This window comes from Girardinichthys multiradiatus, chromosome 3 (genome assembly GCF_021462225.1).
Source record: "Girardinichthys multiradiatus isolate DD_20200921_A chromosome 3, DD_fGirMul_XY1, whole genome shotgun sequence".
NCBI classification, from domain to species: Eukaryota; Metazoa; Chordata; class Actinopteri; order Cyprinodontiformes; family Goodeidae; genus Girardinichthys; species Girardinichthys multiradiatus.
Window position 1 is genome coordinate 32,282,288 of NC_061796.1, and position 15,426 is coordinate 32,297,713.

At 40.4% G+C, this 15,426-nt stretch overlaps 1 protein-coding gene across 2 annotated transcripts in view; it reads left to right on the forward strand.

The window, feature by feature from the left end:
- Positions 1–8,869: 8,869 nt before the first annotated feature.
- pou2f2a (POU class 2 homeobox 2a) overlaps positions 8,870–15,426 on the forward strand; it is a 64,880-nt gene continuing 58,323 nt past the window's right edge. For both annotated transcript variants that reach the window (XM_047360962.1, XM_047360964.1), the window contains exons 1-2: positions 8,870–9,440; positions 10,436–10,639. In XM_047360962.1, coding sequence (XP_047216918.1) covers positions 9,425–9,440; positions 10,436–10,639 — 220 coding nt within the window. In that variant the 5' untranslated portion in view covers positions 8,870–9,424. The remainder of the gene's footprint in view (positions 9,441–10,435; positions 10,640–15,426) is intronic.

Sequence of the window (15,426 nt, forward strand, 5' to 3'; positions counted from 1 at the left end):
GCCAGTGGGGGTGTAGAGAGGGGGGGCGGTGGATTATGGAGGGCGAGAGGCCAGATTGTCCTGTCCCCTCTCTCCTGCATCGCCTCCCCTTGACCAAGTGCTGTTTGAATCTTGACCCCCCTTCCCTCCCTGGCTCCTGTAAAAACTCTCTCGGCTCCTAAACGCTGCTTGGTGACGGTAGGTGAGCCTACTGCTCTTCATGGACTCTCACACACAGCCAGAGGACTCTATAATGCTGGGTGAATGCATAGAGCGACTGCGGGCCGATAACCCTGCACTATCTGTGTGGGGAATAATCGCCTGATATTACCAGTGTAAATTAAAGACTCCCAGAGAGACTGTGTGTTCTTCCCTGTGTGCATGTGTGTGTGTGTGAGGTCTTCGCCAGTGTGCATCTGCAGCACTGCCACAAACCCAGATAATAAATATCTATTATAAATATCATTATTATTGGGCCAATCTCCCCCAATAACAGAGCCTTGGTGAAAGATGGCACAAGGGACCGAGCTGGATATTGGCAATATATCAGCATTGATTATTGGGGGTGCTGACAGAGAGATGGAGGCAAAGTTAATAAAAACTCATAAAAAAGACGAGAAATACAGAAAGAACAAGGGCTTTAGCTGGATCAGACGCCTGTTCGCCGAAGGAAAGAGGGAGTGGACGGTGGAGGTATGCAGGTGGGAGATATGGGCCGCATTTTCTGGCTCTGTATCTGACTCTGAGTCTTATCTTTTCTGCTGGGTATGTGGTACTTTTTTGTGTGACTGTGAACCAGCATTGACATCCTCATACTTACATCCGCCAGCTTACTCGCGCAACTCCCGCTCTTTCCACTCCGGTTTGTGTGTGTTTTCTGGAAATTGATTGGATCTCAGTTGGATCTGAACTCTGCAGTTTGGTTGTGGTGGTGAGGGATCCAAAGCCTGCCGAAAACTTGCACCAACCCACACACCATCACCTACCGGGATGCACAAACAACACTTACCTGCCCACATATACACAGACCGAGACACCAACAAATAAAGCTCATAAAAGCCCATGCATCATATCCATATTATCTTGACAAATCTATACATCATGTCACAATGTGGTTTTCTGTGAATATTGCATTTTTCTGCTGGATGTTGGTGCAGTTGTGCAGAGAGGATATGAGAGGAACATGTTGGAAGCTTCTTACAACCTTATTGAGACAGGACGGGGGGCGAAAGGCGTCCTTACTAATAGGGGGCCTTGTTAGGTCGCTGACAGAGCCAGAAACGCCACCGTTGGCCCGCTATTGATTCCTGACCAAAGCTGTTATTGATGAGTGAGAATTTAATTCAACCAGCTCGTTTGTCATCGTGACATCACCATTTAACTGTGACCATGACATGGATGCGAACACCCGCAACAGAGCAGGGTCTTATGACGACGCAGACATACACACACACACACACACACACACACATATACACGCCATTTTTTTAACTACATTTTTTTTCATTTTGCCTTTTCTTTCTTCTGCACCATTTGCTATAAAACTGATGTTAATTATTCAAATCCTGTTTAAAGGCAGTCAAATCAATCATTTGAAAATGAATAAAAGGGCATTACCAAGAGTGCAATAAACAAAATGACTAATGGATGGCCCCGGCTTATGACTAATGTGTAGCCTGAGGATACTCTTGTCTCCTTTTGATTGGATAAATATTTCATGCAACGTCCTGACCTACAGCATGTATGTGACACTGAAAACATGTTGCAGGGAGAAGTTGAAGAAATTGCTGTTTGTCATTGGGGAACACTGTGTGATCAACTACAATACTTCAAAATATTGTAAAAATATGACAGTTGAAAAACACACATTTTGAAACATTTTAGATAGATAGATAGATGGATAGATAGATAGATAGATAGATAGATAGATAGATAGATAGATAGATAGATAGATAGATAGATAGATAGATAGATAGATAGATAGATAGATAGATAGATAGATAGATAGATAGATAGATAGATAGATAGATAGATAGATAGATAGATAGATAGATAGATAGATAGATAGATAGATAGATAGATAGATAGATAGATAGATAGATAGATAGATAGATAGATAGATAGATAGATAGATAGATAGATAGATAGATAGATAGATAGATAGATAGATAGATAGATAGATAGATAGATAGATAGATAGATAGATAGATAGATAGATAGATAGATAGATAGATAGATAGATAGATAGATAGATAGATATTTGATGTTTTATTTTGTTTAAGTATAATATTAGATAAACATGTATTTTGTTTTACCTGCTTCTAAACTAAGTCTGGCAATAATTACTAATAATTCAAGCATTAAGACAGCTATTCCAAAAGTGGTTTATTCTTGCTTACATATACGCTTTATAAATGTGTACCAAGATAATTAAAAAAATTGAATAACACAATGCTAAAGTTAAATACAGCATTTAAAACAAGCAGCAATCAAAAAACAATAATATATATATATATATATATATATATATATATATTCTGTAATTTATAGAAACATAAAAAATTAAGTGCACTGATTTTAGAAGTAATTTCTTTGATAAAAGCTTTGATTCTGCGCTAAGAATTCAAGAGTTATCTTCAACATTTGAACTTTACAGCAAGTTTCCACTGTTCAATATTTTATTCCATTACTTTATCTCTGAAAAGAATAGAAGCAAAACACCACAATGAGAAAAAGAGACAATTTTCCATAAGACCGGTTTTGTGAAAATACCAAAAAGAAAACAATGGAGCCAGATATTCTGGGTCTGTATGGATTGTAAGGGGAGGGGGGGGGGGACAGTCAGGACAGTCAGTGAGAGCAGTCCAGTGGGGGTTATTGGCTGCAGCGACTCTTCCTACCCCACCTCAGGAGAGTCCTCCCTGGAGGTCCCCGGGGACTGAAACTGTTCAGGCCGACTTGCTGCGGGGTCCCTATAGGCAGCAGGCGAGAAGCACACTTAGTGGGCTGAAATTCACGTTTTTGGCTTGAGATGGACAGATGGACTGAATGTGAGACTATAGATTGGTGTCATCACCAGGTACCGCAGTCTTTGCGTTGGATTTGTTACTTGTCAAACTACAGAGCACGGTGGAACGTGATGAAGGAGAGCGGCCTTAATTGGGTAAAATTTTTAATTCAAACCAGCGTTTGCTTCATTCTGCCAGTTTGTGAATACGCCCGAAACCCGTGCAGGTGTTTTAAAGAGGTTTTCATTTCTGAGAGAGTACCTGGTTGGCAGTTTTCTGTGTCAGGTGAAGGAAAAAGAAGAGTTTGGCAAGACGAGTGTGTGGAGGACAAACGGGTGGGTGCTAACAGCATCCGCTACTCCCCACCATGCCCCCCATTCTCCTCCTCACCTCCTCATCTTCCTCACCCCTTTCCAACACCATCTTATTTTCCCCTCCTTCAATCTCACACACCCTCCCTCCATCCTTCTCTTCCACAGACGGGCACAACCACACTACATTCTACAAGAAATAATTGCTTTTGTCTGGAAGGAGTGCAGGGAGGAGGGAAAGGGGGCGCGCATGGCTCCCTTTGTGGAGAGAAGGGGGTCTTTGAAGGACAACTAGTCACTTCTCCCTACCCTCATTTCTTTCTTTCTCCCCTCTCCTTTCTTGCCTCACCTCTCCTCTTCTCCTACCTTTTCATTACTCCTCTCTCCCTCCTCTTTTTCATCGGACCTGTGGATGTCATCTGTCATGTGTGAAGCGGAGGGAGAAGGACAATAAAACCAGGTTGTCTTCTTCAGGGGATGAGGCATTTTTCATAATTAAGAGCACACCAGATTAGTGTGCCGCTCACATTTCTTGGCAATTAGGCTGACTGTTGATTGAGTGAACGAGGGACATGGCAATGAGAAGTGAATAACTCACCGCATGTGTCCAATCTCAAGTTCAAGCAGGCCTAATCACCTGCAGATACAAAAACATGCAGTCCTGATGATGGAGGCACGGATGAAGTGGGATTCTCAGGCCCAACAGGAGCAGGAGCGGATCATTCCTATTGATTTGCCCATATTGACTTTGATGTTTAAGGTATAGATTTTTCTATTTAAAAATCTATATCGACAATAATCTGGTGTGTAAGCGCCCGGCGTTGACTGATGCTGGCCTGTAATTGACAAGCATGTAACACGTCGCTGTAGAGGAAGCAAGGATAGAACAGGGACAGAGGGGAACGATTCAGGGACAAAAGGGGCAGATAGTGATTTTACCTCTAACCTGGATGCATCGTAAACATTTATTCAAAATGCATCCCTGGGGATTTTCAGGCACTCATCAGATTCATGTAGTTCACTCTAGGAAAATACATAAAAACGGTTTGGTCATCCAAGTTTCTCATGCCTGGAGTAGTCCCTCCTGTCAAGAACTGTATAATATAAGGAAAACATGACATTTCAGTATTATTCTTGTATTATGCAACTGTGATATGGTTTGCAATTAACCTACATTTTCCTCAGTGATCTCAGCTTATTCTGTCTTCATGTCTCCATCACTCTCCCTGAGCTTCAGGATCTGGATCAGTTAGATCTATATCACACCTCGGCATAAGAGACTGTCAAAGTCAAACCAAGTGGCAAAATATATGATTGCCAAGAAAGTTTTTAATGCATAACACTTGAAATATAACAGCCTACCACATATTGCATCCAAGCAGCTCTTTGTGATTGTGATATTGCACACACTGATGTTGTGATGATAACTGTGATTCCATATACTGTGCAGTTGCTCCTGTCTTCTAGCATCGTTCTAGATAACCTAAAAATCCACCCTTGTCCAGGGCCAGCTTAGATGGTTTGCTGCTCTTAGCAAAAGTTGATTTGGGGCTCTTTTCCATCACCCTCAACGGGACCATGAATGTCTTTGTTTGATTCGTCTCAGAAGTCAGAGCTCAGATCTGAGAATAACGTAACACCTGAGAAGAGCAGGTTTTAGTTCTGAAGCAGGAGAGCAGCGAGACTTCCTAATTGTGTTGGTACTAAATTAACTAAATTAAAGTGGTTATGAATAGTTTATAGAGCTTTTACTATGTTTTATATCCCGATATGCTCTGCAAGCTCCAACCTTCCTGGTCATAACTCCAACTTCAGTTGGTTTTCTTGTTGCACTTCCGACTTGGAAAATATAACTTCCAGGTACAAATAGAACTTACTATAGTATTTAAAATAAACTGTCTAAGTTGGATTAGCAGTGCTGTTTGATTTAAATCCTCCATATTTATGGTTCACTAAAAAGCAAAACATTAAAATGACTAATAATACAATGCAACCCATTCACTTGACATTATTCAGTAATTGAATAGCAGTAAATTAATTGTTTCTTTTCAGGGTTACTCATTTGATCATGTCTGTAGAAGACAGATTTTGTTATGTAGACTCAGTAAAGTCAGTAAAATGGGGGTATTTAGTTTGGTTTTGGTTGCAAACGAGCACAGGAAACTGTAATTTATTCACTGATAAAGTTGCAGCATCAGTGTGCATGAAATAATCCAACTAGCAGAATTAAAGTCTGATAGTTAACGCAAACTATTAATAATGGTGTCGGTATATTTACTAGTAAATCTGTCTGTTGTTTTCATTTCTAAATACTTTTAAATTCTGAAGAATTTTGAATTCTTTCAAATTTAGCATTTACAAATGTTTGTGGCAGGAGATTTGCATTTATTATAAACTCAAGTGAAAATACTACAGGTTCATATTGTTAAGTAATTGCACAAAATTTTAAGTAGAAATTAACAATGTGATCTAATTGCTTTTATTTTAAACAAAATACTGCAACCAACTATTACAGTTATGTTGTACAAAATGTGTTTTGTAACATTTATCTACTTTTCGCTCATTTATTTATGCAAAATTACAGAATAAACACCTGGTAAATTTAATAGTTAGCCATTTTCAACTGTTTTTGTGATGAATATTTTCTATTTTGACTTTTGAGCTCCATAAAGAGTAGTAAGAGTATAACAAGCTGATGTTAGCTTGTTAGATAGCAGGGTTATCCGCCCCATTAGCCGGCCTGCAGTCAGACCACAAAACACAGTAAATAAGGGAGCCAGCTTGTCGACGATGTTTAAGTAGCTTATGTTCCTCGACACGGAGGGAACGTTAAGACCCTAACAGACACTAGTTTAACAACTTGCCAACTATAGTTTTAAAACGGCATTAGAGTGATGGGTGTTGGTTATTTAGTTTACTGTAAACACCATGATTGTCTCTCCTTTGCATAGTGAGAAATAACTAAATAGTTTACTTTTTGTATGTGAGAGAAAAGTGTAGTAAAGTTCTTTCACCCAGTCGACCAGCGGTACGCAGTAACAGGTGGGGGTGGGGCAGCGTTACTCTACTCTCAGTCCCTCTGGTGCTCTTTCTGTCCTTATGAACAATGATACCAAAGATTTTAAAGGTTTTAAAACATAACTTTAAAAAGATTTTGGTACACTTTTATATCGGTTACTGGGCCTTATCTAATAATTACAAATTTAAAGTTTTAAGACCCATAGAATGATATACACTCACATCATATGCTACCTACAACACATTTCGAGACATTTTGCCATCAGAGGTGCAAGCTGGTATAAATCCTACTACAGCATTTACCTTACACAGAGCTGCACAAATTAGTTATTAGGAAAGTGAATAACAGTTTCAAATTAACAGGAAATAAGCGACGAAGGATGGGGAAGTGGAGCAGTGCTAGTGCATGCCCAAATCATCATTTAACAAAGAAAAATTTAGAAAAAGGCAGATTCTCTTCCTCAGGTAAGACCATTTACACAGCATGTTGAGCTGTATGATTGTTAAAGATATGATTTCCAGATGATTTAGCCATAAGGAAGGTACTAAAAAACAACCCAAAGTCTAAAACAGTTTGAGTTGTCGGGATACAAAACTACTAAATACTATTTCATATGGAAACATAGATCAGAGACTCTATGACGTATTTATGTAGAATATACTGTCTGTGTGGGGAACCAGTTCAAATTGTGAACCAGTATTGCCAAACTATCTCATGTCGATGTACTTTATCCGTGGTAGAATGCTGTCACACTTTTGCTTCAAACCACCACACAGCCATTTTGACATTTGTATACCACTAATGCCTGTTGATGCATACGTAATACTACCAAGGATCACACTAGAAGTGCTGTGCTGCCATCTTTAGAATTTGTTTCAAAGCTGAAACACACATTAATTACTTATGTAATTGTACATAACTTCAGGCAGTAAGGGGTTAAAACTGTTTATTGTTCTTTGTAGTTAAGTATTTTCATGAATTATTGCGATAAATAATCCTAAAAACTTTGTATTTCAGTCAGTCAGTCATTTTCTACTGCTTCTTCCATTGTGGGTCGTGGGAAAGCTGGTGCCTATCTCCAGCAGTCTGTGGCGGGAGGCGGGGTACATCCTGAACAGGTCGCCAGTCCATCGCAGGGCAACTCAGACACACACTGGACAAACAATCATGCACACATTCATTCACACCTAAAGGCAATGTAGAGACCAATTAACCTAACAGTCATGTTTTTGGACTGTGGGAGGAGTACCCAGAGAGAACTCACGCATTCACAGGGAGAACATGCAAACTCCATGCAGAAAGACCCTCATCTGGAAGTCGAACCCAGGACTTTCTTTCATTCAATTTGTTTTGTTCTGATCCCTGTTTTGTTTATGAAATTCTGTCTACAAAGCAGCCACAGAACCCAGTGCTACTCTGTGACCTCTGACCTTCCCAGTGAAAATTCTGGCTTCCAAATACATATACTTCCAAATATATAGACTTCCAAATATGAATAGAGCATACCATAAAATCCCTGTTAAATTGACGAGACTTGTCCATATTGTTTATACCCCCCTCCACCCATATTCAATTAGTACTGCATCAATTAAATTGACTATCCCACATGCTCTGGTGAACTGGACCCTCATGTTATCTCGGCTACAGCTTAATTCATTTGCAATTTTGTGCCACTACTTTATACCCATAACTTGCAGAGATACGTAATCATAAGCATGCTCAAGTGACATGTAATTTAATTTAATAGGAATAATATTGTCAGTAGAAGTTTTTTAAAAATTGTTTATTTTGGTTCTAGGACAGCTGACTGATAAAATATGACCCAGGATCAAACCAAAGTGTCACTGATCTCTTCTGGTTTCTCTCCATACAGTAGAGTATAAGTTGAATATAGTAAATGACTGGTACCTATTATTTGTTCTTGCTCTGATGGTTAGTGGTTATCAAAGCAGGCACAAATCATCCCCCTGGTGGGTACGAAATGTCACATTGTAGACACCATTTTGTACCTGAAAACAGGGGCAGTTCTCGCATGGATGGCACCACGGGCAAGCACCTCCTTCTGCCTGCCCCTAAACTAATTATAATAAGAAATTCAGATTCTGTGATGGGATAAATTGCAGGGCAGTCCTGTACAAATCATGTAATCTAGCCCTGCTATTCTCAGCAGCAAGCAGGGGATTGTTACTCCACAGGGACGCCAACTCCCCATTGACTGCAGATGCATTAAAGCAATAGAAAACTTGTTCAAGGCATAACTGACAAAAAAGTTATATATTTTTATCTTATGCTCTTGACCCCTGGCACCTTCCCCTCTTTAATGCTTCCCTGGGCAACCACTGAACTGCAAAGGGGGCAAGATGACCAGTACCCACTTGCGCCTCCAACAATATAGCGAGAACAGGAGGTAAATATGCCACAATAAGTATTTTTATGTACTTTCTATGTCAGAAGTCAAGCGCTCTTGGAGGTCCTCTGCTTGCCGGGGTGGGGGGGTGGAGGGGATTCCTATTAGCAGCTGAGTTTGCTTGTGCCTTCAGCCAGCCCTGGACAGAAGTAATAAGATAAATTTATTAGGAGCAAGCCATGTATCCTGACAGATATTAACTGTATAGGTACCTCTTATGGGGATTTCTATTCCTTCCTAAGGAGTCTAAACAGTAATGCACTGATCACCGCTGGCATCATTATAGCCGGTATTATTAAGTGGAGGAAGGGGGAGGGGGGTGATGGTGGTGGCGGTGCACAAAAATCAATACAGGATACCTTTTGCAGCGGTAGTGAAAACGAGAGAGAGAGAGGTGGAAAAGGAGGGGTGGTGGTGAGGTGCTCAGGCGGGTGTGGGAGGCAGGAGGAGGGAGGGATTGAAGGAAGGAGGGAGGTGCGGGGATTGGGGGTGGTGATGTGTGAGTAGTAGCGGCTCCTCTCTCGCCTCAATGTTGCGGCCAGCCTGGTGGCAGATCGCTACAATCCTGGAGGGGAGCCGGGTCGAGTGAGCTATCTGGGGGTTCCCAAATTATAACGGGAGGGGGACAAAAAGAAACAGAGAGGCAAAAATCAAAAAAGAGAGAAAGAAAAAAAAAAAAAAAACAAAGACACACAGACGGATGGACGGAGATATAGGCAAGTGTTCCGATAAGACGCGGCACCATGGTCGGATTCTAGTATAGCAACGCCGTCTTGTGTTTTTATTAATTTATTTTGCTTCTTTTCTGTTCTTCAGATTTTCAGTTTTTAATATTTACTTATTCAGATGTTTGATTGCGTTTTAATTACTACCTTGTGACATAGAGCGGAGGAGGAGGAGCGTCAGTGCCATGCGCGCTCGCTGCTGTGTTCTCTGACTCTTGTTTGTTTGTGCCCCCTTTCATTTACCACTTGTTCATACTTGTTTATCATTAGATTTAAAGAAACGATTAAACCAAGATGCGTTGATGCGTTTGCGCGTATATTGAGTGAACGTAGACGACTGAGGAGCAGCTAAAGACCAAATATATAGGCTATACTATACCCCAAATAATGCATACATCTTAAAAACTTTGTGTCTTTTACTGTCTTATCTTTGTGTTATTTCCGATGGTGTTGTTTTAAGCTGCAAAAGCGAATACCAAAGCGGGATCGTCACAGGAATAGGCTCAGCGACTGTTCTTATGCCTTCTTCACACCTACAGAAACTGCTGAGGAGTCAGAGGATAAAATAAGCTCCTGGGGCCTCTATGTTTACTCAAAGAGAAAGCTTTAACAGTGCGAAGGTGATAGAAGAAAGGCGCAGGCGCATCAGCCTTTATTCTAAGCTTTAATTCTAAGAGAACTTTTCATGTAGCTAGAAGTGAGCTTCTCTCTTATCCGTCTGCGTGTTGGTTACTCAAGGGACCACCCCACGTCTATATATATATATATATATATATATATATATATATATACATACATATATATGTATATATATATATATATATATATATATATATATATATATATATATATGCTCTATGCACATTTAGGATAAACCAAAACTAATGCATCACACGTGTACATAAAAAAGTGCGCAACCGAGGCTACATGTGCACACACCTAACTGCGAATGTTGTGAGCTCTACAAACCAAATATTCCCCCAAAGCTGTCTGCCAGAGAAGACTCAGAAACATCAGAGGAGGACAGAGCTTGTCACCCAGCCTGTGTCAGATTATTTGCATCCAAACGAGAAGCAGGAGGAAGAAGATCATGTTTGTTCCCTTGCCGGTGCCGTTCGTCTTTCAGAGAACTGCCCCTGACCTCAGCGCCTGGCGTCTCAAGTCCCCTCTGGCTCTCCGCTCCAACTCCGGTAAGACATTTTATTGTTATTATTTATTAAATTTCACTGCTTTATGTTCCTTTCTTGTCCTCCTTGTGCTACACCTCCTCCATGTCGGCCAGCCTTGCAGACCCGCCCCGATGCGCTTGCAGAACGAGGAGCTGTCGGCGCACACACACACCCACTTTACACACGCACTTCCCACGTTCTCCTCTTTTTTTTTTTACGAGATTCCTTTGCACCTTTTATTTGAATCGAAACAGGTGCTAATTTATCCGTGCATTCAAATAAAAAATATATCCTCTTTTTTTTGCTGTCCAGTCCGATGCGCCGCTGTTCCATCGACCCCTGCATTTGATGTTTTATTTCCTCTCCGCCTTTATGCGCTCCTTTCTCCGGGTATTTTGCTCTTCAGCCTCCGCTCCCTGTCCTTCCCCTCTCCTCCACTGCCTGCGCCTGAGCCTCAGCCTCCGACTCTCCCCAACTAGACTCTCGGCAGGCAGGGAATATTCATGCCAACTTATCGATCCTGTGGAGATCGATTCCGGGGCCGGTGGAAGAAGTGAGAGGGGGAGACAGATGGAGAGAGGAAGGTGCACGGAGAAGTGCAACCATACTGAAGGAGCAGAGAATTGCAACCCTTTATAACGTTATTTTTTTAAATCGTGTGAATGCGCTTCTTTCACAAACATAATCTGTAGGTGAACACATACTTGTATTTACAACTGTTCTTTTGCAAGCAAGTGAGGCGCATGAAATGCTTCCATCTTGGCAAACATCTCCACTTGGAGTGACTGACTGCGTCTCTTTCTGTCCCATGGCTTGGCTGCTGCGCGGTTGGGAGCGGAGGGACAGTGGAGTCAGAGTGGAAGAGGAGAGATGGGGGGAGTGAAGCTCTGGCGCCGTCTGCGTTTCAGCTGCGCTCATGTGGAAGAAAGGGACGCATGGTGGGAGCATCCAGACCGGCCTTAGTTTTTGAGTGCTGCTGTCAAAGGCCTCTGAGCTCAGTCCGATCTGGTCTGTTAACTAGGCATGCAACAGCTGCCCCTCTCTCTTCTGTTCGTAGACAAATAAGAATCAAAGTAGTCCAACAATGCCTTACAATAGTAAAGTTGTTTAATAGCTATTGCATACCCATGCAACTAGTGAGGATAGTCTGAGGTATAGGCAAATTTTGTAACTACTTAGTTGCGCAAATGCACAAATTGTTTCAATAAATTACTCTATACCATCAAAACGTTTATTTATTTCAGTAATTCAATTAAATATATAAAATCACTACACACAGAGTGGTATATTCCAAGCATTTATTTCTGTTAAATGTATTATTATGGGTTACAGAAAATGGCGCCTCTCCACAAAGAGAGTAAGCCACAAAAGGTTGATGCTAAAAAAAAGCTAAATGTTCACAGAGTACTGTGTCCAAGCATGTAAAATTGAGTGGAAGGAAATAGTGTTGCAGAAAAATATGCAAAAGCAATCGAGATAATTGCAGCCTCAAACGTTTGAGGGAAATACACAGTGCATGGATTTAAGAGCCACCACACACTGATGCTTCCAGAACTTTGTGTTTAGCCACTCCTAGAGTTAAGGTCAGAAACACTTTACCTGGTGTAAGGAGAAAAAAGTCTGGACAGGGGTCCAAAGTCCTCTTTTTAGATTAAAAGGAAATTTCCATTTCATTTGGAAATCAGGGCAGAGAACAGAATTAAAGTTTCTTGAGGTCAGAGATGATGTGGGGCGCCATGTCATCTGCTGGTGTTGCTCCACTGTGTTTTCTGAAGTCCACAGTGAATGCAGCCATCTCCTAGGACATTTTAAAGAACTTCATGGTTCCTTTTGCTGACAACAAGAAGGAGATGCTGATTTTATTTTCATGTAGGACTTGGCACCTGCCTACATTGCCAAATGTACCAAAAATGTTGCTTCAATAACCAACAAACTGGGCTGACATCAACCCCATAAAGAAGTGGGGTATTTTCAATATACATGTACTGTGCAGTACATGAACAGTTTCCAGTAGGCCCACATTTCTGTTTTTAAAATCCTTTGTTATTGATCCCATATAATATTTCAGTTTTTAAAGAAATTGACTGTTGGACTTTAACTGTAAGACATAATCCTAAAAACGAACAGGAATTAAAGCTGGGAATATACCTCTGTGTGTAATGAGTCTTTATTATGTAGAGTATGAGCTTCACTTTTTAAATGGAATTACGGACGTTTTAATGATATTCAAAATTATTAAGATACAGTTTGCGTTTGTGTGCTGATTTAAATGGGCTCCTAAAGGGATAGTTCAGGATTTCTGACGTGAGGTTCTGTTAAAAGACTAATATTCTACCTCCATCATATTGATTAAGTATAATACTGTGTTTGATTTGTCTCACATGTCAGCACTCATGTTACATTCAAGTTAAATGTATTCTTGTTGCAAGTCAGAAAACCTGTGCTATTTGTTAATCATTGTAGAGCTGAATGACTGTAATTTTTTCCATTTTATGCATTCAAACACGTAATGAACAATGAACTTGTTCACAAATAGAGGTTGGAAATTATAATGTGTACTTGTGTAACTACAGATGTGCTAAAACATATAAAACATAGATGCAACTTTGACTATATTTATATACACGGCAGCCATCTTGGATGCTGAACATGGGGCTGCTTGGCACCCTCCAGCATTACTATTCAGAAGTCAAATTTCTATTTCTGTTCTATTTCTAATTGGGAACCCAAAAAATCTATTTTCCCTTTACAAAGAGAATGCCCCATAAATCCAGATTATTTGCTCTCAGAGGCTAAAGCTAACAGCTAGTCTGAGAGAGATAAATCGGACTTCCACTGACATGAAAAGACTCCAATCTCAAAAACATCATAGTGGTTATATGCAAATGCTATTTTAGGAACCTTTAACCTATCATCACATTTGCACTGGACGGGTGCTCACTAAGTGCTATTTACTTGGACAATGAAAGTTGGAGGCGGTGCGCCACCAATGATCTTCCTGTGTGAGACAGGTTCAGAGAACAGAACTTGTGAAGCATTTTCAGTCATACTGAATGTCTGTGAAAATTAATAACATTGTGTTCCTATTATACTGTTACAATATCTTTGCTTTTTAATTATTTTTAGTTTTGTACCAGACAGATATTCTGATCTTAAACACTTCACATGTTCCATTGGTAGTGCATTTTCCATGTAAATAATCATCAACGTCTGCATTATTATCTGGTCAATGCAAACCTTACTGGAGTTGTTAAAACACAGTGGAAGTCCACTTTGGTCTTGGCAATTGTTGGACTAGCTGTTAGCTTCAGTCACTGATATCAACTAATCTGGGTTTATACACAATAAAGATCCAAATAAAGTTATCTACCTCAGGTAAGATATTAACTGCTTAAAACCGTTAACTAGAACTTCACTTTAAATATCCTAACCTATCACTTTAAAGGGTTAGCCAACCTAAACCATCTCAAATTCCTAGTATTGCTTTTCCAAATCTGTTTCCACTGATTTGATTTTGGAGAAAGCCAGCTTCACCCCTCAGTGCAATGTGACACAAAGGGCAGGTGATGGAGATAAAGAGAGGGAAAGAGCGTACAGGGACAAGAATGACCTGTTACCTGGCATTTCTCTGCAGACAAAGAGGAGACAGGACAGATGTTGGAAAGAGGGTGAGGCAAATGGACCTGGGGGAGGAGCTTTTGAGCTCCACGTGTTGAAAAATTGCAAGTGTCAGAATGAGATACAAAAAAATATGGAAAGAGAGAGTGTTAGAGGAGAGACTCACGTGAAAGTGTTTCAGGTGACAGAGTGAAAAACGAGGAGGGTGAGGGAAACTCAGTTTGAGCTTGAGAGGTGAGGATAAACCGCAGATGAGCCATTATGTTACAGCGTCCCGGGCCACGGCCTTGCATCTGAATAAGCAGACAAACTGATGAGGATGTGTGCACAGGCAGCGTGCGCCTTGGACGAGGGGGATGACAGTAATTCACAATGCTATGCTGATTTTATTCTGTTTAGATAAAGCAGAACAGCACAATGTCCTTCTTGAAAAATGCAGGGTTTTTCGGTGCAAGGCTGTTGGGTCGATTCACAAACCCAGGAGTGAAACACAAGACTGTGAATACAAGGAAATAAGATGGAAGCAAAGATGTCTTGCAACAAATAAATACTAAAGTAGACAGTTCACAGATGCATATGTAGGAACTAATTAACTGACATTTTAAAGATTTTTAACTTTCAAGCTTTAATGCTTGCTTGTTCAGCCATCACTGGTAACTCACAAAGAACTCACACTCATGCAAAGGGCTTTGCAAAAGCAATTATACCACTAGCTTTTTCATATTTTTACCTCCACCGTGAGATTAATGTTTTTAGTTGAGTCTGTCTGTCTGTCTGTGTTAGCAACTTTATGGAAAATGTTACAAATGATTTCATATGAGTTTTATTTATCATAGGTGTTTCGTAGCCTAAGGAAGAGTCTATTAAATCTTGGTGGTGAACTGGATCACTATCTGGATCCAGAATTTTTTCCTATGGAGTCAGTGGCCGTATGCTGGGTGACAGAGGTTTGCCGTCTCTGACGGCTTTTGTTTGTCAAGTTACAAAAACAGACCTTAGCGTGTTTTATTGGGATATTGTGTCGGACCAAAACAAAGTAGTACATAACCGTGAAATGGAAGAAAAAAGGATACATGTGTTTTTTACAAATAAAAAAAATCTAAAAGTGTGGCATGTATATGTATTCAGCCCCCTTTACTCCAATAACCTAAAGAAGTGAAACCAACCGCTTTCAGAAGTCATCTAATTAG